Below are 25,429 nucleotides of genomic sequence, written 5' to 3' on the forward strand. Positions count from 1 at the left end.
ATCCATTGTGGAAAAGATGGAGACGATCAGTCTCTGCACTGACAGAATGAAAGGCTTTCTGGGCAAAAAAAAAAAAAAAAAAAAAAAAAAAAAGCTAAAGTATTTGCAGAAGTTAACCAGAAAGATTGATTGATTGATTGATTTGTTCATCAGTTGAAACAAAACCATTATTTGTTCTGTCTTAGTTTTCAAATGAAGTGTGGTTAAAAATAGAATGAAAGCAGGAAGGGAAAGAAATAGGAGGAGGGAGAAGATGTAATAAAAAAAAAGCAACAGTCATACCTCACAGTGATCTCACGCTGGAATGGTTACACAGCATTCAGCCAGGCAAGGGGAGTCGTGCACGCACAGGGAGACACACACACACACAGTGGGACACAAGAAAGAAAATCATGAGACGAGCCAACCTGCAACACAAAACCTACAAAACAAGGCCAAACATTTGAAGCAAAAGAAATGTTCTGCTTGTTAAAAAGTGGTATTAAGCTAAATGTAATGAAACGAGACTAAGGGCCTTTAGCCACGCTAGCAGCTCGGTGAGGCTGCACTTTGATCTCAATGCTAACATCAGCAGGTATTAGGACTGCACAGTATATAGTTTTATTTTTTTTTTTTTATCTACATCACAATATTAACTGGCACAATAAACACATTGCGAAAGGCTGCGACATATCGCGAAAGACACTCCGATTTTTTGTATTAGTTGAAATAAAATATTTTTAGTGGTGCCTTTTACATTCAATGTTCAATAGAAGAATGGTGGAAAATATTTCCTTTCAACAAGCAATTTCTTGTATTTTTGCAGAATACTGAAAGCAGCAGATCCGAGTACACTTTAATATCTTTTTATTTATAGCACGTAATATTGTTATTGCGACATTCAACAATGTTATCGTGTATTTTCCACATATCGTGCAGCCCTAGCAGGTATGTTTAATACGTCCACCGTCTTAGTTTTGCATTTAAGTGTGCCAATATTTGCTAATTAGCACTAAACTAAGTAAAGCCGAGGCTGATGAGAATGTCATTAGTTTCGCGGGTACAGTATATGGTCAAACAGCAAAAATGTTGGAGAAGTTAAAATTGTGACCAGATGGTGGCGCTAGATGAAGTTAAGGGATGACCAATGTTATTGCAATGCATCCGGAGAGAGACATGAATGTCTGAACAACATTTTGGGCCAATCCATGAAGCACATGTTGAGATATATCACTGGATAAGTGAAAGCTGATAAAAGATAAAACTGGTGATGCTACAGTAGAAGTCATCACTGTGGATCATGGCAATGTGTCAATAACAGGATAGTGTCATGCTAACCTTATGCATGTTACATACTGCAGGTGTCGTGAATGTTGAGTGTGAAAGATGTTCTGTGTGTTCTTTTAGTGGCCATGAATGATTATGTCGAAGGTGGAACAGATCGTAGTTCGGTACAGATCATAAAGCCGGCTGCCAGTGAGGTGAGGAAAGATGGAGGACACCTCTCCTGGCTTTATGTGCTCATTAATCTCAGGGATCTGGACCTCTGTGTTCACTGGGGTATAGAGGAGGGGGGAAAGAGAGGGATAACGAGAAGGAACTCTTGAGGTAGAGTAGTGATTCAATCTTTAGTTTGTCTTTAGTGTACTCTTAGCATTTTGAAGGATTACTACAGCTCATTGTGCTTGATTTCCCCTGGAATGGTCAGCCTGATAAAACTGGAAATCACATGGCTAGTGAAAGCCAAATAGTTTAATCCAGTTTATCACCTGCAGAAATAAGCAACCTGCGGGGGGTCAGAGACAACATTCGGTTCAACAGTGGTCAGACTTTTGAAACCTGACCACAGACATTCAACGGTAACCCTTTACTTGAAGGTATCTACGTAAGTATGTTCATGACAGTGTCATGTCACTATTATGTAGACACCTTCAAGTAAAGTGTAACCCATTCATCTCATGTGTATATTACTAGAAGTACTGTTTCCATCCTCTTTGCTCTACTAGCTCTACAGTGACTGGCAGCGGTGATAAGACGCTGTTTAAAAACCACCACTAAGTGCTGTGGAAGACCTATAAGTAGATTTCAGATTAAATATTGAGGTTGTCAAATTTGTCACATTTCAAGAACTCCAGGGCAGAGCCGCAATGATTAGTCTGACTTTAATTTCGATCAATAGTGAATGTAATTTTTAATGGTTTAATGGTTCTAGCCTCTAAAATGTGGCGTTTTCCTGTTTTGTATCATGAACAGATTATCTTTGAGTTTTGGACCAACAAAATAAGACAGTTAAAGAAATCACCCTGGACTTTGAGACACCGGGATGAACATGTTTCACTATTTTCTGACATTTTATAGACCAAACGATTAATCAAGCAAATAATCTGCACATTATTCGATAATGAAAATAATCAGAAGTGTTGCAGCCCTACTCTAGTGACACAACAACCTTGACCCCACGACCTGACTCCATGCCAGTCAAAAGTTTGAATAAATATATTTTCTAATGGAACTTCTCTTTGGGAGGGCTGCAGACTATGGTGGGGTTACTGTCACACTTAGAGATGTGTCCCACTTCTACGATGTGAGCAAAAAAATAATAATAATAAAGTATGTAGTTTATCTGCCCAGATAATAAATTTAAAGCACAGACGAGGTTTTCTGATGGATGTTAGAGTCTAGTCTTGTCTGGTATATATATATAATATTAAATATTCCTCGGTCAGGTTAGCATGTACTGTAGAAGCGACACATTCAAACCAACCCAACGCTCAAAGCACCACAGGCCATGCTTACACTATCTCACACCTTCATGTGTTTTCAGCCATTGTTCTTTCTTATTTTAAGTTAAAGTGGCTGCTCTTAGGCAGGACAGCAGGCTTTCTAAACTTTAGGAAACTTCAACTTGTTAGAAGAGCATGAACACCCAAATCAATGAAATCTAAGAAGCTGCTCAGGCAAGTTGTCATGGTGCAGCCAAACGTGTGTTATTATTTCAATCATTAAGAAGCCCACTGGTTATCTTAATGCATTTAAGGATAAGGGAAAACCCTCATAGCAGCAACAACTGCAGATTACAAAAGATAGATATATTCTTAGCAGCACAATATGCAGGTGAGGCAGCACTTTTTCTACAAAAGAAACCCTTACAGACCAGGGTTCAATGCTAAGGTTTTGTTTTTCACTTGTCCGGTCAGGCAAAAAAAAAAAAAAAAAAAAAAATTCGGAGGAAACGCGTTGAAAAAAATGTTTGAAAAAAAGCCCCAAAAAAAAAAAAAAAAAAAAAAAAAAAAAAAGAAAAACGTTAAAATAATATCAAGAAAAAAGCAAACTTTGGGGGGAAGAAAATGTTTTAAAAAAGCATATAAAAAGTAGTGTCAAAGATTTAAACAAAAATGTCCAAAAAGAGTCAAACATTGAAAAAAATTTGAAAAAATTGAATAAAATAAAAAAATACGTCAAAAGCATCAAGCAGCAACTCAGTTCTCGATTGGCTAACAGGCAAGCGGGTAGTTATATTTACTTGCCCGGAGTTGCGTTTAACTTGCCCCGGGCCATCGGGCAACCCTTATTGTTGACCCCTGCAGAATAAACACAATCTTACAAACTATAGGAGTTGAAATAACCAAGATATCCCAAATGTTCAGCTGAATCAGTAAAATCCTTCCTGTTCGTGGCCCAACAAACTAAAGAAACAGGTGAAGGAATCTTTACCTTCTCCAGCTGACTGTGAACGTGCTGGACAATCAAATCCAGTGCTACAAAGTTTTCTCCACCTGTAAATAAGTTTGAGACACAAAAGGACAAGAATTTACATCTTATTTTTAACCAAACCTGCCAAATAAAGTTATTCACAGCACACTGATGTATATAGTTTGGAGCCGTATCCAGCAGATGTATGGAAACGCAGTACTGGTGCATTTGTATTTTTTTAGTAAAAGAGAGGTCATTTCCACTGACCTCTGGGCACCACGATGTCAGCGGACTGTACCGTGGGTTCAATGTACTGTTCGAACGCCGGCTTTACAAACTTATTGTATTGTTTGATGATGCCGCTGATGTCCCGTCCCCGCTGTGAAATGTCCCTCTTCAGCCTCCGTATGAGGCGGATGTCAGAATCTGTGTCCACAAACACCTTCATGTCCAGCAGCTGGGAGATAAGAAGGGAAAGGAGAAAAAAAAAATTATTATTATTTTCTTTATAGCATTTCTATACAGCTTCCACAAAATTACAGGTGATTTCCCATTTCCCAGAATGCCTTGAAAGTCAATGGGTACAGGCTGTATTGGCATAAAGACCTGTAGGGTACAATGTAACAATACAACAGCTGTACAATAAATGCTAAATGTGTACAAACTACAGAAAATCTGAATACTTGATTTGAAAAAGTCTACTACTGTAAGAATTGACTGGCTTAATCCTAGAAGAAATTTAAATTATAATTTTATTGTCAAACAGCAGATTATTTTCTTTGTTTAGTAGTGCTGTCAATCGATTAAAATATTTAATTGCACATTTTTATCTATTCTAAATGTCCCTTGATTTCTTTTTGTCCCATTATTTTTTTTCTCATTTTAATGCTCTTATCAACAGACTGGACGTGCTGCGATGACAGCTCGACAAAAAAAACAGAAACACACAGATCACTTTGGTCTTGTCAGTGGAACCATGTGGCAACTTTTTAAAAGTAAACTTTCCATTCAGAATCGTATTGGCATCCATTTCGGCATCTTGCGCTCGCCATCCACTCAAAGCGTAACATTAGCCTACTACTCTTTGGCCGGCTCGCAAGCCCAAACAAGTGTGTGCGGTGTTCCTGTTTAGTTTCCGGTCTAGCTAGATCAGGCGTGGTGTTGTAGTTTTTCTAACGTTACTAGTTGTTGCAACAGCATGTGAAAAAAAACTACAAAGTTTGTTAGGCCAAAAAGAACGTTGATCTTGCGCTAAAAAAATGGGACGCCGTTAAAATGGGTTTTGCGTTAATGCACTATTGTTTAGCCAAGAAAATCTCCATGGTTGCTAATATTTACAATCATAATTTCCCACTGCACAAGATGAAATTTTGAAATGGCTTGTTCTGTGCGACAAACGGTCCAAAATCCAAAGCTATTTAGTTTGTGATCCTAGAAAACAAATAAAAACACATTCAGGTTTTTAGAAGCTGAACCACAGAATCTCTTTAGCTTTTAGCTGACGAACTATTCAATAAATTGAATTCACTATACCTAGAGATTGGCATGGTTTTATTTCAGTTAGCCTAATAGCTAGTTTGATTTGCATTGAGAGATGATTTTATGGAAAGTACTCCATGCCAATCTCTAGGTATGGTGAAGGATATGTGATGATGGGGGGCTATTTTAATTCCAAAGGCCAAGGGAACTTTATCAGGATGCAAAGTATCCTGGATCCATGAAATAACTGGCCTTTAAAAATAAAAATCTGCCTGCCTCTATGGGAATTTAACATAGGGGTGTAGTGACTTTTGTTGCCAGCGGTTTAGACATTAATGGCTGTGTGTTGAGTTATTTTGAGGGGACAGCACATTTACACTGTTATACAAGCTGTAAACTTAATACTTTACATTGTAGCAAAGTGTAATTTCTTCAGTGTGGTCCCATTAAAAGATATAATGAAATATTTACTAAAATGTGAGGGGTGTACTCACTTTTGTGAGATACTGTATCTATATGTGTATATATATATATATATATAAATAAAAGGAGGGAGGTAGAAAGGGCAGACACAAACAAACAGAGGACACATCCGTTATCACTGTCACTTTGAAGAGAAAGCCAGCTCCATTAAACTGAACCTCAATTCGGCAAAGCTCAGCAAAAATCAATGAGCCAACATCACAACAGAAGTGGAACCGCGAAAAGAGAGCGACATCCTCGCTCCCCTAAAGAACTATTGATGAATGCTAAAATAAAAAAAGAAGTTTGCGAGTGATTTAGACGAGGATGACAACGGGGGTACAGAAATAACTCAGTTGCACAACGAGCCAGTGGATTCTGTCTACTGTAAATCTGACAAACTGAGCCACCATAAGACGACATGTTGCTGGATAAGCACGGCTGTCAGCCTATGAGAGTGGGTGAATGAGGAGTGGATTGTTCTCAGAGGTAAGAGAGCAAGGCTGCGGCTGTAGATCATTCTCTAACCTGCTCCAACAGGAAAGCACTTCTGGTAAACGGGAAAACCTAAGATTTAGTTCAAACTCGTTTTAAGAAACCCTTTTCATTGGTTTCTTCATCTGACAAGGAGTCTCTTAAGCAATATATTTAGCAAGGAATGCTCAATATATATTACAGGTCAGCTAAACATGAAATGTGAAATTTGTAAACGTAAAAGGCGCGTGTAGTGTACAGCGCAATTGAGCTTTACTTTTTTGATTCCTTTTTAACTTAGCATCACATTTCATACAGCATACTGGAGTTCTTTCTAGGAAACTAGATTATTATGGTCTGTCAGCGCATCGATGCAGAATTGTCCACATGGGCATCGCGACGCATCGATGCAATGATTCATTTCAACGCCAATTAAAGATACTATCAGTTGCATTATGGGAAATGTAGGATTCAGTGTTTTTGGAGAAAAAAAAAAAAAATAATGTCTGTTGTGAGTGCCCCAACTTTATGGAGGTGCATGGAGTACCACTTTAAATACCTGCAAAAACACAGCAAGCTACATGACACTGATGCAAAAATCCTGTAGATCCAATTTTGCCATGAAGCAGTGCTATGTTTATGTGCAATTGACTGCACTGGTTTTGATAACGACAGAAGAAAATAAATAGACGCACCCAATCCAAGCACCATGTGGGTCTGTACGCAGCATCTTGGTTTTCAAAACAGACCTTCGTTAGCATATCAGATTTGCAGCTATAATCGACTTCCAATTACAAGAAAGGACACAAAAGACCATTAATCACCGTGGACAACGGCTGTTACTAACTGAATCAGAAGGTAATCAACTACACAGCCGGGTCTCAGGGGAGGTGGTGTGCCTTATCACCACGGTCCAGCTCGCTCACACACACCACACACACACACACCCACACACACCACACACACCACACACACCACACACACACACACACACACACACACACACACACACACACACACACACACACACACACACACACACACACACACACACACTTAATTTTCTCCTCAGAAACCAGATCTCCTCTTCACATGCACACAAGCATCGCTGTGAATACCAGCTGAATATTTTGTGCAATATATACATTTTTACCTTACTCCATTTTATTGCTTTGACAATTTTTACATCCATTAATATAAAAAAAAGTGTGTGTGTGTGTGTTTTCAGTGTTTTGCCCACCAAATGCAATTACCCATAAACCCATAAAATGTAATTACCCATTAAACACTAGATGGACCTCGTAGCATTAAATAGGAATTTCATTTTACAACATTAATTATAATAAAAAAAAAATAGATAATCAAATACGATGTCAGCTTATTTAGACATTTCTATAGTTATTGTCTGAGATGAACACTGACTGATATTTATTAAAAAGGCCAATAACATCCCCAGTGTCAGCCGTGTGCATATGAAATATTTCATTCTGATATAATTGCCCTGCTCAGAATCAGATGTTTTAGTTCACCATTAATCAGCCTGCTGGTCGTTTCAGAGCTGACAGGTACATTAATCTGGTTCTGGCACAGGGAACAAAGAAAGAAGAAAACCAGAGGAACCGGATTCTAAAATGTTTTGGAAGCATTCAAATAATTAATCATTCAAAATATGTAGCCTGATCTGAGACGTCTGCTTGCGCTGTGCAATAAAGACTTATTATAAGATATTTCAAAAAATGTCAGACTTGAGGGTCGGCCAGTGCTACATTCACCGTCCACTATATGTTGTGGATAATGGGGCACCATGTGAAAGGGTTCAGGCGTGTAGGGACAACAACAACAAAAATAATAATAGGTGAACACTTCACTTGTAATAAGAAAAAAAGATTCTTACCTTCAGCAGCTCTTTGTTGGCAAAAGCGAGGATGCCCTCAAAGATTACAACGTTGGCCCCGTAAACCGTTTTCTGTCAAAAGGAACAAATTATAGGTTAAAATTATTCCAATTTGAATTCAGTAGGTGTAGGGTTAGGCTGTATTTTTGTGTTTAATAGCGAAAATAGGTGCAACAATATTTTTTCCCTTGATTGTTTTTGTTTATTTAGTTAATTTATTAGACTTAAAAAGCTAAAAGAGAACCGCACACACACCTGCACGAATATATCGGCAAAAGTTAGGCTGACGGTGTCGGTTTAAAGAAAAGAAAAGAAGCATTCTTGACCATTTACTTTTTTTTGGAATGAGGATTGCTTTAAACCAAATAAGTCTTTTATAAATCAGCAAGGTTAACCGCTGTCTCAATCAAAGACAAAACGGTGCTGAGCATGTCACAATCTTATTACTTTCCTCTGACCAGCTTCACGTTAAAGTCAATGGACTGGACACTTTGGTATTGATTTTTTTTAGAAAGAAAGAAAGACAGAGAGAGAGAGAGACAGAGAGAGAGAGAGACAGAGAGAGAGAGAGACAGAGAGAGAGAGAGAGGAGGAGAGCGTCCAGGCGTGGTTGTGTGTGAAAAGCAGAACGTGAATTCTAAAGAAACAGATGAGTGTTTATCGATTTGTTCATTTCCCTGTTCTACACCAAGAAATGATTTAGTGGGTTTTTAACTGGAAAAGAGAGAGAGAGAGCGAGAGAGGTAGAAGGTGACCTCCAGTTTTACTAGAGAAGAACAAGCAAGAAAACTCAACTGTGACCTCTCCTTCATTCATATAACTGATGAGAGAAAAAAAAAAAAAACACACACTAGAGCCCGACCGATGCATCAGCGGGCTGATAGATCGGCCGATATTAGGCATTTTCCAAACTATTGGTATCGACATTTATAATGGCCAATATCATTTTTTTTTAATTATATATTCATTTATCAGAATCACTTAGAATGACATAAATGATTCTGATAAATTAGAGATGCACCGATAGACCAAATTTTTTTTAGTTGGATATTGGATGTGAAAAGAAGGAAATGGTTCTAACATTGCACTTTAGATGTGTGTGAATTTCCCACAGCAGGAGTAATTTATATAGTTCTATTTCATAGTGATCCATTATCTATTCAAAACATGTTCTATGTTCTGTGCAAAATGTTCTATTAAAGAAAAGATAGAAAATAAATATTTGTGTGTGCTGTAAAGTGGTTAGAAAAAATGAAATCGGAATCGGCTAAAATCGGTATCGGCTGGCCTAACTCAAAGAAAATCGGAATCGGCCTAGAAAGTTGTAATCGGTGCATCTCTATGATAAATAAATATTTAAAAAATAAATACGGACGAAACACCCTTCAACCGTGTTCTGAGTGTTGGCGTTTCATAGTTTGTCCACCAGGGGGCGATCTACAAGGTCCCTGTTGGCAACACTCTGATTTTATTTTTGTTATTGTGTTTTTGTTCAAAGGAATTAAGTTTCATATCTTAAGTTTATATTTTTCAAATATTTTATTTATCAGAACTTCTGTTCTGACAATAAAACAAATAAGTTTATTTTTAAACTGCATTATCATATTATTTCAGTGAGGACTCAACTACAAATAACTAACGTTAGGGAAATCTGTTTATGTTTTGTTACGCGTTTCTGTATTTCTTTTATAAAATATATATCGGCCGATATATCAGAATATTGGATTTTTGAATCACCAAATATTTGTATCGATATCGGCCTTAAAAATCCTTTATCATTGGGCTCTACCACACACACAGGGCACAGGCGCACACACACACACACACACAGTCTTCGGCACCCTTGGGGCCTGAGGCTTAATTACATTCACCCCGGTAGGACGAAAGGTACACAAAATGATTTCAGATTCACAAGTCGTGATAGGCGATTTCCCGCGTGGTGTTGTGCCTTTCAGCCATGAAATTGCATTGCAAAGAAATAGAGACGAGATGTCAGAAAGCTACACTGCAAGATTGATTCTTCACAATGCTTTTGGGAGAGGATCTGTGCTCTTTGCTTGGGTTAATGTCCTGTACACTAAACCCTTAATAAAAAGCTAATTAGAAGGGATCCCAATTGGCATCAGCTCAAACCACTAAAACATCCCTGGGGGGGTGTGTTTAGTGATTTGTAACTGCGATGGTAATTTTATCCTGTAAATTACAACAACAAAGAAGGAATTAATAAAGTGCTTTTATTTTGGTGAAGATAGATTACCCTCTACATACTGAAGATAAGTGCAAGGACCCAGTTCCATAACCCCGATGACGGGAAAAGTAATATTTCATCAATACATATTAGATTATCGATTCTGCTCCAATTGATAAAAACTAATCTGAAGAAAAAATATTACTTTTTTTTATTATTATTATTATTATTATTATTATTAAAAGATCCGCTCCAGACATGTTTTAAGATGTATAAAAGTACTCTGCTTTGGTTAATAATCTGTGTCTGCCATGTTTTTTTCAACATAAAGGTTGAATTACCTTGTTAAAGATTCTTACAATGACATACCACCTTTTCTCTCACATAAAACAATCCAGAATCTATGAATTTGCAAAAAAATTATAAATTCTAAAGTTTAACTGCTGGACACAAGATGTCTCCTACTTCTCAGTGTTTCGGAGGCTTCAGGTTTCCACATCCCACTTGTGTAAGTTACATATTTGTACACATGTTAAACTAAGGGAATTCAAGTTTCCCACTTCAGCAGATGAAGAGAGAAATCCCATCTATAATGGAGTTATACAGTAAGTCTCAGTTTCTTACCCATTCTTTGCGCCTGCAGTGAGATGTGAAGTCGTACACCGGGACTTTGATGCTTTTTCCTTTCTTCAGCTTCCTCAGGACGGTGACCAGCAGCTCAAAGTCAAAGGCATCAGGGTGATCAAAGTTATACTCATTTTTGGCTGCGAGCTCCTGCTCTTCTTTATTCAACACCTGGCACACAAACAACAGCATAGATGGGAAATAAGTTAAAGGTGCAATATGTAATACTGACAGCTAGTGTTTAAAATAGTTACTGCAGTACAAATTCTAAATACTGGAGAGAGTCTCCTCCCCTGACCTGGAAGTTTATGGAGGTTGCCAGGCTGAGACCGCAGCATCCACAACTATGTTGCTAGACGCTAGTCTCACACAGCCAGACATTACTCCACAGCACTAATGTTAGATGCTGGCTATATTGGCAGTCATAAAAGCCGTGCTCACGCGGAGTTCAGTACCCAACTGACAGACAGAGACACTTCTTCGATTTAGAATTACGGTAGGAACCGCTAAAAATACCACTACCATGCCGTCCTCTCCACCCGACTGAACACACTTTATTGGCTTAGAATTACGGCAACAATCGCTGAACACACCGCAAACTCACGGTCCTCTCTTGGCTTAAAATAACTCACTGTTAATAGGCTACACGTTAACAGCCGTGGCCCGCTTGCCTGGTCCTCCGGTAACGTTAGCTAGCAGTTAGCAGGGTTAGCATGGCGGCGTTAGCCAGGACCAGTCGGGATCACTTCACTGGCTGTGTCTCAATAGTTTTTGCGAGTAATCAACTCATGTACTCTGGCTTTATAATTCAACGCGAGTACACAAATGTTGAAATGACATAAAATGCCCGTCCCTTGTGGCCGTGATAAATTAGCCTGAAGCTAATGCTTAGCTACCTGTTCAGGAGGAAATTAGCCAACTTGTAGTCCTTTTGGGCTCTAAGCTGTCTGCATCTTTCAAATACATCTCCAATATTTACCCGGGGTTTGTTACGTCTCTGGTCACGCAACTGTTAGAAACATGCAGTTTTTTTTTTTTAGGTCGGGTAGAATCTATCTCCGTTGATCCTGTTGGTGTGTTTGCTGCTTTCATGGCTGTACTAACGTTACAGCTGTAGCGCGCTGGGTTTACGTTTTTACAGGTATATCTGGCAACCCGGCCTGGCTGTCAGACTGGGCCGTTGATACCAACACACAGGCCAAGACACAAACAGAAATTACGTCAAAAGGAGATGATTTCAAAAGGAGAAAATACTGGCATTAGCATTGTTTTCAGAAAAGATAGTGTTTCCATTTAGTAGGTTTCCTTAATATCTGATTACGCATTGGGGTCATTTTTGGATTTATTACAGTAAAAAAAAAAAAAAAAAAAAAAAAAGGGGGTTCAGGACTTGAGATATAAATCTTTTCATTTAATCCAATGTCTTTTTAATTGTATTCTAATAATACATATTATAAGGTTGCAGATGGCAGACAAATTTTCATTTGAGATCATATAACCACAGGCTTCTATCGTGGAGTTTGAAAGCCAATGTTGATGCTTACTGAAAACTGTGTGATCATGAAAAAAGCTGGAGATATATTTAACACATTAACATACAAGAAATAACTAAATGGAAAAAGTTCAGTTGAGTTCACACATGCAAACATCTTTAAAAATGAATTTGATGGGGTATCATAAATCATGGTCATGCCGTCAAAAGTCTATGTCACCGAAAACCTAGACAATAAATTAGGTGTTTCCAGTTGAGATAAGGGTGCATTTTATTTTTAAACCTCCAGCAGGTTCCTGTTTTCTGGCAGTGTGTGTTAGTTTTGGGCAGTTCTAGTAAGAGTAGATCTCCAAAAAATTCTGAATATCCAGCCACAAACGTTTTGTTTTTCACCTCCATTCTCCTATCTGTATTTGTCCTGTTGCCCTTCACTCACTCACTCATGTATTGGTGGCACCAATTCTATAAAGTTTTAACATTTTCAACTGCTCTTTAATGTTTGTTATGTAAAGAACTTTGAATTGCCCAGTTGCTGAAATGTGCAATACAAATAAAGCTGCCGAGCCTTGCCTAAAAGTTTTTTTTTTAAAGAAAAACAGAGTGTACCTCCTCATCTGTTAAATTACATTCAAAAGAGGATCAATAGACCAGAATACAAGTCATTGCTGTGTGTGTGTGTGTGTGTGTGTGTGTGTGTGTGTGTGTGTGTGTGTGTGTGCCACCAAAAACATGCTCTTCCATTAACCTTCATTACATCAATGAGTACCTACATATTATTGTATGTGTATACATAAAGTGTTTCAGTTTGAACATTAAATATCTTTGTAGTGTATTCAGTTGAATATAGGTTGAAAAGGATTTGCAAATCATTGTATTCTATTTTTACAGACGTCCCAACTTCATTGGAATTTGGGTTTGTACAATGCTTATGCCCAGCTTTAATTGAAAGCAACAATTCTCTATTAGCGGCTATTTTAAAGTACAAAACATCAGAAAAGCACATAATACAACACTGTAAAGCATTAGAGTGGAGTTTCCCTTCAAGAACCAACTGTCCCCACTTACAGTGGGGGAAATAAGTATTTGACCCCTTGCTGATTTTGCAGGTTTGCCCACTTACAAAGAATGCAAAAATCTACAATTGTAATCATATGTACATTCTAACAGTGAAAGACAGAATCCCAAAGAAAATTCCAGAAAATCACATCATATGAATTTATTAAAATTGATAACCATCTGATGAGGAAAAACAAGTATTTGACCCCCTGGACAAACAGCATGTTAATATTTTGTAGAAAAGCCATTATTGGCCAGCACAGATGTCAAACGGTTTTTATAGTTGGTGACAAGGTTTGTGCACATTTCGGCAGGGATGTTGGCCCACTCCTCCCTGCAGACATCCTCCAAATCATTCAGGTTCCGAGGTTGTCGCCTGGCAACTCGAATTTTAAGCTCCCTCCAAAGATTTTCAATCAGATTCAGGTCTGGAGACTGGCTAGGCCACTCCAGAACCTTGATGTGCTTCTTCTTCAGCCACTCTTTTGTTGCTTTGGCGGTGTGCTTAGGATCGTTGTCGTGCTGAAACACCCATCCTCGACCCATCTTCAGCTCACTCACTGAGGGAAGGAGATGTCGGTCCAGAATTCCACGATACATGGCCCCGTCCATCCTCCCCTCAATACGATGGAGTTGTCCCGTCCCCTTGGCTGAAAAGCACCCCCAAAGCATGAGGTTGCCACCACCATGCTTGACGGTGGGGATGGTGTTCTTTGGGTTGTACTCGGTGTTCTTTGCCCTCCAAACACGACGAGTTGAGTTGAGGCCAAAAAGTTCTATTTTGGTCTCATCTGACCACATCACCTTCTTCCAGGCCTCTTCTGAGTCGTCCAGGTGGTGAATGGCGAACTTCATGCGGGCCTGTACATGTTTCTTCTTGAGCAGGGGGACCTTGCGTGCGCTGCAGGATTTCAATCCATGGCGTAGTGTGTTACCAACGTTTCTTTTGTAACTGTGGTCCCAGCTGCCTTCAGTTGATTCATCAGTTCCCCCCTTGTGGTTTTGGGATGATTCCTCACCGTTCGCATGATCAGGGACACCCCACGAAGCAAGATCTTGTGTGGAGGCCCAGACCGAGGGAGGTTGGCGGTGGTGTGGTGCTTCTTCCATTTCCTGATAACTGCACCGACAGTTGATCTTTTCTCTCCAAGTTGCTTTCCGATTCTCTTGTAGCCCATCCCAGCCTTGTGCAGATCAACAATCTTGTCCCTGATGTCCGTAGAAAGCTCTTTGGTCTTGCCCATCGTGGTGATGTTGGATGCTGGTTGTTTGGGTGTTGACAGGTGTCTTTTATACAGGTAACGAGGTGAGGCAGGTTTATTTGATGTAGATAATTGGTTCGGATTGGGGCTGTGTCTTAAAGAAAGACTAACTGGCTTGTAGGAGCCAGAATACTTGCTGTTTGTCCAGGGGGTCAAATACTTGTTTTTCCTCATCAGATGGTTATCAATTTTAATAAATTCATATGATGTGATTTTCTGGAATTTTCTTTGGGATTCTGTCTTTCACTGTTAGAATGTACATATGATTAAAATTGTAGATTTTTGCATTCTTTGTAAGTGGGCAAACCTGCAAAATCAGCAAGGGGTCAAATACTTATTTCCCCCACTGTATTTATTGTTCAAATGACAAAGACCACAAGAGCTGCATCCAATCTTTAGAGACATAATGGCTCTGTAATCTGTGAGTAAAGCAAAAAAAATAAATAAATCAACCTCTGGTCTCAGAGGAGGGGGGAGATGGGGGGGGTAATTGATATGAACGATCGGTCAGGAGCTTTTACCTATTGTGCTGAAAGCAGCACTAATGACCTACGAGGAAAGAAAGAGAGGGTGTTCGATTTGACATCCGTTTAATATTGAATCTATACTGACCGGCTGTGATCATAAAAATCAGAAGCCAATTAATTACTGTGTAAACGCTGGGCTTAAAACGCTGAGCAAGTCAAAATAATTACTGAATGGATGTAATGATCTCCTGCTGAAATACCATTCATCAAAGCGCTTATTTACATTTTAAATCACACTTGAGGACTACAATCAGGGCCATTAGTTGCATTTTGTACCTTGTAGAAGGAGTCCATGGAGAGCAGAACCACCCAGGGAACATCCAGCGCCTCAATGATCTTATTGGCTACTGTGGTTTTACCAGAGGCACTTCCTCCACACAGACCTGGAGGAGAAAAACAACGTTGTTACCAATAAAGAAAGACCTATTTAAGCTGCTACAGAATTTGAGCCACATATTTCGTCGTGTTAGAGGCAGACAGCGATGACTGACTGGTCCAGATCTTCTTTGTTTTTTTTGTTTTTTTAAATCAAAATGACCTCATTATCTGCATAATGTATCTGTCTCACCCTGTAGAGCAGCGATTCTCTATTCCCAAAACATATTTCCATTAAACAATTTTTAAAGCAAAGAAAGACTAAATTTACCTCTGTACCAAAGACAAGCTGCAAATCCGCAGCTTTTCTTTGTCTTGTGTGATAGTTAACTGCATATATTTGGGGTTTGGACTGTTTGTTGGACAATATCACCTTGTGTTTTAGGAAACTGTGATGAGCATCTGTATCTAGAACAAATGGTTAGTTGATTGAGAAAATAACTGGCAGATTAATCGAGAATTAAAAAGCTGCAGCTTCCTGCTGGTTAACACCCACATCTTTTACGCCCCCTATTTTTAAAAACACAGGTTTAAAATGTGTTGTGTCCTAGCTCAAGCGAATACAACCCTGATGGCATTATCAAGGTATGGATCAGGAATGCACCTACACTGCTGCTGTTATAGCAGAAAGTGCTTCTAGATAAGCACCGTATACCTGCAGCTGTCAGTCTTGTCATTTCTGCTGCAGCACTGCAGTCGCTCGACCGACAGACAGACAGACAGACCGAGACAAAGAGACACAGACGGACAGAAGAGAAAGACAGAGACCGACAGAGAGACACACAGACAGACAGAGACACAGAGACAGACAGAGCTAAAATACGATAAGACAAGGCACATTATATATATTATTTGTAGGGCTGTAACTAACAATTATTTTCATTGTCGACTCTTTATTAATCGATTAGTTGTTTGGTTTATAAAATGTCAGAAAATTGTGACAAATGTCAAAGATATCAAAGATATTCAGTTTAGTGTCACAGAGGAGTGAAGAAACTAAAAAATATTCACAGTTAAGAAGCTGGAATCAGAGAATTTATGGAGTTGGAAACAAAAAAAAAAAATAAATAAACAAATACAGGCAACGGTACCAGAAATGTAAAAAAATAAAAATAAAGTAAGTGTGGAGCCTCTTTTTCCTTACTCGACCTCCTGGGTTAAAGACCACAGCAGCCACCCTCAGGACAACAATCCTGGGAACTGGGCCAGAACTACATGCTGGCTGGCAAAGAGTGCAAAAACTGGATGCATTTGCTGCCAACGCTTGTGTGTTTGTTGGTGCAGAAATAGTCTACAGAGCTACTTCTGTGGTACAAACAACTCTCGGTGAAGTGTTGAAACAGGTTTTTTGGCTCAGATAAGACCCTAAGGAAAAATCCCTGCAGTGGCTCCTCATTTCTGTCTATGATTACTGTGTACGATTACAGCTTCAGACAGGTTATCGAAATACTGGTTCTGACTTGCAAAATGATATATTAAAAAGTAGAGAAAAGCCCTATTTGCGGTGTTCCTGTAGCTTAGGCGAAATTGTGTCACCCAGCAGTGAAGCCTGGCCTGTTATAGAGGACAAAACAGCCTTATGCTGTTAGCAATAAAACGAGACTGAAGAGATAGAAAACAACCTCTGGGGTCTAGGACGCTTCACATTGTTCATCTGTCCCCACCTCTTCCTCCCTCCTCTTTCTGTTCAATCATCGGTCCATCTCTTCTTGATATCCCTGCATCTTATATGTCCCCTCAAGCTTCTCTTTTAACCCTTGCATTCCTCATCGTTTTCACTCCTCTACTTTCCTCTTCTCTCGCTATATTCTATTGACCGTTTAAGCTCAGTCAAGTTCCCTGCAGTTGCACTGTCTGGTCTTTTTAACCGGAGCCACGTTGACTACAGTACAGCAGAGTGTGAAATCGTAACCAGTGACCACGGCCCATCAACAATAAATAAAAGATTGCCTACGAAAGACTATGCCCACCGCTCCCTTGATGTATTCCCAGTCACGGAACATCGAATATCAAACACATGCCGATGTGTACAATAATCAAGGACCCCTAAACTGACACAAATTAGAACACAGCAACCCCATCTTATAAAGACTTTGTCCAAAGGTCCCCTACCTGAAAAAAATGTTGTTGTTTTATTACAGAAAGTGAATGAAACCCATGAGCAAAATAGTCATAAAATTTGTCATTGTGTTACTTATGGATGAAATTATAGTGGAAAGAAGTGATTCCCCTTTTTGTTGGGGACCACCTGGAACCCCTTCAAGGACCCCTGGGGGTCCCCGGACCCCACTTTGAGAACCACTGCCTTAAGACAGCTAGCAAATACTGTAGCTAATGCTGCAGTAACACCGGTTTTATTACAGTTACTTATAAAAACAATGACTGAGAAGTTATTTATGGGTCAAACGTTATAGCCTTAAATTGCTGAAGATCTGCTTCATTTAGTGTATGATTTAATACTTTGCTGTTTCTTAGTCACCATATGTAGAATTGGAAAATTCTTGACTTTGGCGTCCCCCATTGGGAGTAGACCTATAATCACAGGTGCTGAAAGAAAAAAAAAAAAAAAAAAAAAAAATCACAGGAAATGGATTTTATTTGGTGTTGTTTAAAAATGTTTAGTCTTAAGTGTACCATTAGATTTGGTATTATTCGTGCACTCCTGGCTTCTACAAAGAGAAAAACAAAATACATTGATAATACCTTAGCAATAAGACAAAGTAGGCCTAAAACAAAGTACAGAAGTATATATATATATACGCCAGTTGCCCGATTTCTCACCAATAACAAACGCCTCTTTGAAGGTGGTCCCCGTGACGTTGTACCAAGGTGGTCTGCCGGCGGTGTAGATGGTGCGTTTGTTTGTCCTCAGCAGCGGAGGCTCTGTCTTGGACTGGCTCGTGGTCCGTTTTCGTGGTGATAAAGACGGGGTCAAAGGGCACCGGGGGACACAGTTTAGGAGGCTATCAAGGGAATCATCTCCACTCCCACTAGAGAGACAGACAGGAAAGACAGCAGAAGCCATATCTATTTTATTCCACAAGTAAACCCTAACATTATGTTTAAAATCCCTTTTCGTTTCTGCCATTTTAATATTAAATGGAAAACCATTCCATAAAATAATTCTAGTATAAAAAAAAAGAATTTTCTGTGGCGCACATATAGTGAGAGGTTTATGCCTCCACGCAAAGGTCCAGGGTTCAAATCCGACCTGTGACGATTTCCTGCATGTCTTCCCCCTCTCTCAGCTAGCTGCCCTGTCAAATAAAAGGCAGAAAAGCCCCAAAAAATTACCTTAAAAAAAAAAAAATTGTCAATAATGTGTTCATGACGGTGTCATGTCACTCTTATGCAGATACCTTCAAGTAAAGTGTTACCAACGATTTTAATTTCCTGTATATACGCTGCCATCAGAAATGCCCTTTAAGCTCATGGTTGGCCCCGTGCTGCTGCTCCAACACAGGCATTTAAGTTGTTTGGTAGTATCTGCAGGCTCCACAAAGCCAATTCAGGAGTAGCCTTTTTCTAATCAAACATAGCTAACCAAAGTTATGAGGCTATATATCAGCTGAAAAAAAAAAAAGACTATCGTTTGGAAAAATTGGCCGAAATTTGATCATTTAAAGCCTTAATTTTTAGACTTTCGTGGAGCTGCAGATAGTCTACTGTCCTGCAGAGAGATGAGAGAGAGTTGATGTACTCTAGTGTCTCTCTCTCTTTTAACTTTCTCCCCACAGTGAGGTCTCTGCTGTCAGTGTGGTTGAGGGGGAGGAAGGGGGTACTTGCCAACCCTCCCCAGGAAATCACACCGCTGCCCCGATGAGCACAGCACAGGGTGGGGCCACCATTCACATGAGTAAGGCTGTCATCATTTGGCTGGGACATCTTGTGACTAGAATATCTCACTGTGTCTCATACCTTTGCGCGCTGAGATATCAGGCTAAATTGAATCTTGATATCTAGCAGTTTATTGTTGCCTTGCCTAACCATAAAACATGTACGTAAAAATCAAAATGTCTGCTAGCGAAGATGTGCTTCAGAGATACTATTCAAACTTTTACAAACAGTTTGAAATACTTCCTTCAGCCCTTCACGGTTTAGTTTTGTCTCTAATAAAAACACCAAAAAAACTAAATCCTTGAGCAAGACACAGGACACCAAAAGTCTCCCATTGTGTATGAATGGAAGTCTCTTTCCATGAAAATGTCTGCCAACTGAATGCAAGGTGAATAAAAGCTTGTCTCCAAATGATTTCAACTTATTGTAGTAATAATGGTCAAGACTTCTGCTTTCTTAACGGTTGGGATATCTCTGCTGATTGAAAAAAGGTCCCTGCAATAACAAAAAAGATCAAAATAAACATAGTATTCCGGTTTTACCTTAATATTATCAAAAATGAGCTGCTGCTTTTTAATTTCTAAATATTATATTTTAAAAAAGTGAGCCTTTGTTAGTATTTAGAAAATATAATGACCCAATTTTGATAGGCCAGAATCTGCCGGTAACAAAAAACAGCAAATGAACAGCTATTCATGTGCATGAGTTAAAGAGCAATACTTCTATGGTCTACAGTTTATTAGTCAAGCAAATGATAACCTGCCCAATTTTTATGTGGGTTTGTGCATTGTGAGAAAATGGCACGTTAGTCCCATTCAAATAACCCGCTGGGTTCCACTACTTTGTCCTCCACAATTAAGCATACTATATCTGGGACATGTAATACTGTAACATAATCGGAGATAAGATGAATGGACAGATGTTGTTACACCCAGCTACCCTCACTAAGACAGGTTAGGTTAGCATAGCTGCCACATACACCTGACCACCTGCACACGCTCAGTGCTACGTGTCAAGAATAAGCGAGTGTTAGCCACGAAGTAGCATTAGCCTGCGGAGTGGAAACATTTAGATGTTTCACTTGTTATTATTAATACCAAAATGCTTAAAACTATAACGTTATTCATACAAAGCAGATTGGATATGGTTAGTGGCTAGTTATGCCGAATTTAACAGGGCACATTTAAACGCTGTAAATTAACGTTATCCCAATTCTTAACGTTTGCCAACAATAACAAATGTGCATTATTTGTCAAATTGCCACAGAGGTCTGGCGTGACGGGCTCCACAAAATAACGGACAGTTCTACGCGTTCTTGAAGCCAGAGGAAGGTAGCTAGTGTTAACACAGCTGTAGCTAGGTAACGTTATAACCATAGGGTATAACACTGCAAATTAACCTCTGACAAATTCGTAATGACTTGGCCACAACCACTCGGTTGTTGTTTTAGCGTTATTCAAATTCCGTCTGATTGTCTTTCGCTTTTGTTCACTGCAGCCACGCTAACACAATGCCAGGGTATGATGACTGTGGAAGACAGCGCGTTAGCTAAACCTAGCTAACATGAGCGGTTACCACTGCTATGCTCCTCTAGTGTTTGTGTGACTGGTGCCGCAGACATTCATCCATTATTATTTATTTAGTTACCTGTCAGACCTTGACATCGTCCTGTCCGCTTCCATTCCTCCATCTGCCTGCTGATCGCCTGGTTTAACGTTACAATCGCTGCCTGTTGTTTCCATGTCTAGTCAGCCAGAGATCCTCTATACTAAAACCATCTCGGGCTCTGGGCTCAGCGCGGCGCCGAAACCAAACACTTGAAGCGTCATTACGTCACGAAGCGTAAACTCAAGTTGTATTTATGGTAATCGGAAAAATGTTAACTAAGTTGTTAAACTAAACTAAACAAAGCTGCAGTGTTTTGTATGAAAACATTTTCTTCACTACTTTTTGCCACAACTACAGGGCAGTTTTGGGCCACTAATTCTATATATTAAATTGAAAATAAAAAAATAAATAAAAAAGGGTACATGATGACAGGAGTTCCTTTCAGCTCATAAACTATCTAAAAGTGGTGTTTGCATCAGTTTAGATATGATAGCTATGTAGCCAAAACAACACATTAAATAGATTGCTTAGTTTTTTGATTGAAATGATATGGTAATTTAGGAAAGGATTAAAAAAAAAAAACACTATCACAATCAAGTTTGCATGTTATTAACAAGTCTTTAATGTTTTTACGCATATGGTTAAACATTTTTTTTGACAAATGTCAAGTAGCCTACAAGTAGCCTAACTTTACTTCTCAAAGAACAATAATATAATAAACACAGAAAGCTGATTATGACCAGATTTAGGTTTGTCCCACTGGACAGTGAACGCACAATTTGCGCGGCAGTCATGAATTATGTGACCGGAGACATTGAGAGCCGCATATCCATTGCCTACGGTATTTTTATATCTTATAATAGGCTACATCATGTTATGAATATATTCAACAACCACCAGGGGACTTGTTTACATCTTAGTCTTTGGCCAGTTAAAGCCATAATTCAAAGCACAGTGAGGCATCATTTTATATTGAAGGGGTGAAAGCTTTTACTGCATGTCATAGGCTAGAATTAGACTAAATAAATATTTTGAGAATTCTCACAAGACTGACACTAATATATAAACCTGTAACATTACATCATGTTATGTGCAGCACATTATGGCCTTATGTTATATCAAGTATGGCTCTTCTGTCTCTGAATCTTGCTTTATATTTTGTAGAACTGTTTGTTGGCTGCTTAAATGTGATTATTTCTGCTATTATTCTGGTGAGTTTGTCATACGTCAGTTTAGGCCTATTCTTTAACCTGACATCTATGTAGCCAACATGAACAATAACACCAGTTAATGTTTGTCCTTAAACTGGAATTAGCCAATCGTTTTAGAGAGAGAAATGTTGATCTTTTTGAATGTCATAAACATTTGAATCTGTGATAGCCTAGGCCTACTGTTTATTTTCAGCATGGCATTAATCTTCATTTACACCATCATATAGAAAGCTGAATTATTGATACATTGTTGTACAATGGTGTGAATGCTAAGAAAGGCCCTCTAAAAATTCTAAATTAGAGGTGTGAACTGATTTAAGTGAATATCTGGAACACATCTTCGCTGTAAAATGATGAGGGGGAGGGGAGTGAATCCTATGGACAAATACGTGTTAAATATGTTACTTTTCAGGAGCTAGGCTATACGTTTGTTTAAGCCTGCATTCTTTATGTGGGTAAAAACATTTTCTGTGAATGAATTGATTTTCGCTCATCCTGACGCTTGTCCCATTATAGGCCAACCGGAGGTCCTTCTCCGTGTATATATATATATATATATATATATATATATATATATATATATAAATATACCGGCTGATCATCAGTCAGGCTCCAGTGCAGGTATAGCCTATCTGTCCTGTCCACTATAACAGCAGCTGCAGTGTTGAGAGCGCTGTGCCGCCGCCGCCTCCTGCATGCGTCTCAATGTTCGAGGCTACAGCCTATAGGCTACTAACTCCAACCGAATTAAAAACCTCCCTCGGAAAAGTCCGCATGTGGTTTCCTCCTCCTCCTCCTCCTCCTCCTCCTCCTCCTCCTCCTCCTCCTCCTCCTGCCCTCTCGACAAACTCTGCAATGAAGGAATGTATCCGTTTGTTCTGAAGTCGCACTGCTCACAGAACAAACGTGGTCTCAACATCAGGGAAACCGGACCTGTCGACTCTTCCTTGGGCAACTCCTGCAGCATCCTCCTCCTCCAAAAAGAAAAAAAAAAAAAAAAAAAAGCCAAAACACCTTTTACTTCTTTTTCGTTTGTTAAATCTCACACGGGACAGCGACTGAGCGCATGCAGGCCGACTAAATGGATAATAACGCTGCGAATTCGGAGAAATCTCAACTGATACACGAGAAGAGTGCCAAACTGTATTCTCTAAAACTACAAAGGTGGGAGACATGTTTTCATTTCATTTGCAGCTGCGTGCATGGAGAATGATGCTGCGTGTTGGAATAGCCTATACCCCTGCAAAGTTACCCTTGTGCGAACCCTAATGTTACATTTGGCATGCGATTTCAAAACATGTAGCCTGTAGGCCAAAATGTAACAACTGTTTAATGGTGTCAAGTTCAGCAGCACGTCTGGTTTCTCTGTGATATTTGTGAGGAAAATCAAAAGTGAATATTTGCAGTCGGATCTCTGAAAAAAAATCCCGGCTTGTTGGTATATATATATATATATATATATATATATATATATATATATATATATATATATATATATATATATATATATATATATATATATGTGTGTGTGTGTGTGTGTGTGTGTGTGTGTGTGTGTGTGTGTGTGTGTTACGCTTGTGTGTAACGTAGCATAGGCCTATAGGTCTGGTGGGAGCCGTTGTTACCGGGGCGCACGGTGAGCATGCTGCCGCTCGCTCTTGCGGGCTGTTTTATGTGAATGAGCAAATTCATTTCCACGCTTGGCTTGTTTCTGGACAGCCTGTGACAAATGGCCCCCGGGGGCCAGCTCACTGAGCAATGCTAAAAAACTCTTCATCTGTCATTAGGGGAGGCGAGAAAGCAGCTCGATCCGTGCACGTCCAGGATGCATGGGGGACGGAACGGAACGGAACGGGAAAAGCGCAGAGATAATAACACAGTAAATACATCATATTAGACCTGCACGTGAAAAACCGCACTAAATCCAGAGCGGTTTATAGCTCTGTAAGTGATGTGAGAAAATATTTGGCAATGACATTCAGAAAGAAATTGACCTTTCAAAAAAAAAAAAAAACGTATTAGCCTATAAAGTAGTATAAAATATATATTTTTATAAGATAAAACAGAATGCTAAATCAAGAAAGTCTACTGTCATGTTCCCTGTTCTGAAAAACGATAGAAATCCGCTTGTAAGTCTGATTCATAGATAGCCAATACATCTTAACGTTTTTTTTTTAATTATTATTATTATTATTATTAACGCACACAAAATAATACGTGCATTTAGGAGCTATAATCCTAAAACTAAAAAAAATAAATAAAAATTGGCACGAAGTTAAAATAAAAATACAGCCCATATGCGATTTTAAAAACGAATAATTCAATGTATAGACCTATGATTCTGCGCAGTTTTTTCCGTCAGCAAATGTCGCAAATAAATACGATTCACGATCATACGAACAGAACATGCTGCAAAAAAATAAATAAATCATTTTGCATCAGATGTGTTGGTTCGACATGAAAACAGCTGGTGCGAAAACAGCCGACAACCTTCTCCGTGTTTGATACCAGCAGGCCTCCTGATGCGTCTGTGTTCATCCATCTAATCGATACCTTTTTAAGGAATTGATCCCTCTGATTAACACTTTTACACACATCAGGTTTTTTTTTTTTTTTTTTCCAGAGCCGTTCACGTTACAGCGATGTGAACTGAGAAGAATGAGAGCGAGGCAATAAAAACCACCATTGTACATGATTATCAGGTTGTTGTTGTTGTTGTTGTTGTTGTTGTTGTTGTTGCAGCAGACATTTAGGCCTCTGAAAAATCCCCATCATCAGGAAATTCATTTTTATAAATTAATTCAATTATGAGGCGATGTGTAAGTGCTGTTAATTACTGCGCGCGAGCGTGTGCGTGTGTGAAAGAGAGAGGTGGAGAGAAAGAGCGGAAGAGAGATGTGCATATGGCATCACATTTGGGATTTCATGCACCATTTGCACCGCGTGTGTGTGTGTGTGTGTGTGTGTGTGTGTGTGTGTATGTTTACTGTGTCATCTTCAGCGTTTTTTCCCAGCTGGCAGCAAAGTGTGGTTTAAGTCACTCCTTGTTCACATTTAGGCCCGAGATATATATAGATAGAAGTAATAATATATATAATAGTTTTTCAGAATCGGACACATTTTTCACTGCCACATTCTGATGAGGCATTCTTTATAAAGGGTTTATAACATGTACTTATTAATGCTTTATAGATCAGTTATGAGCCATTAAGAACAACCCAGGTATGTGGCAAAGTCCCTTAGGCTTTCGAGTCTAATATCTTTAGAA

General features: G+C 39.1%; 1 protein-coding gene across 2 annotated transcripts in view; it reads right to left on the reverse strand.

Annotated features, from left to right (window-relative positions):
- Positions 1-21,151, reverse strand: part of si:ch211-243j20.2 (uridine-cytidine kinase-like 1) — a 31,195-nt gene extending 10,044 nt beyond the window's left edge. The window contains exons 1-8 of one of the 2 annotated variants that reach the window (XM_028605001.1): positions 20,990-21,151; positions 18,287-18,495; positions 15,407-15,513; positions 10,794-10,964; positions 7,982-8,053; positions 3,940-4,129; positions 3,694-3,755; positions 283-299 (exon numbers count right to left, since the gene is read on the reverse strand). In XM_028605001.1, coding sequence (XP_028460802.1) covers positions 283-299; positions 3,694-3,755; positions 3,940-4,129; positions 7,982-8,053; positions 10,794-10,964; positions 15,407-15,513; positions 18,287-18,495; positions 20,990-21,084 — 923 coding nt within the window. In that variant the 5' untranslated portion in view covers positions 21,085-21,151. Of the gene's footprint in view, positions 1-282; positions 300-3,693; positions 3,756-3,939; positions 4,130-7,981; positions 8,054-10,793; positions 10,965-14,644; positions 14,658-15,406; positions 15,514-18,286; positions 18,496-20,989 lie in introns of those variants that run through there. The other variant, XM_028605003.1, reaches the window with a different exon arrangement.
- Between the last annotated feature and the right edge of the window lie 4,278 nt (positions 21,152-25,429).

The sequence above is a fragment of the Perca flavescens genome, chromosome 18 (assembly GCF_004354835.1).
Source record: "Perca flavescens isolate YP-PL-M2 chromosome 18, PFLA_1.0, whole genome shotgun sequence".
NCBI lineage: Eukaryota > Metazoa > Chordata > Actinopteri > Perciformes > Percidae > Perca > Perca flavescens.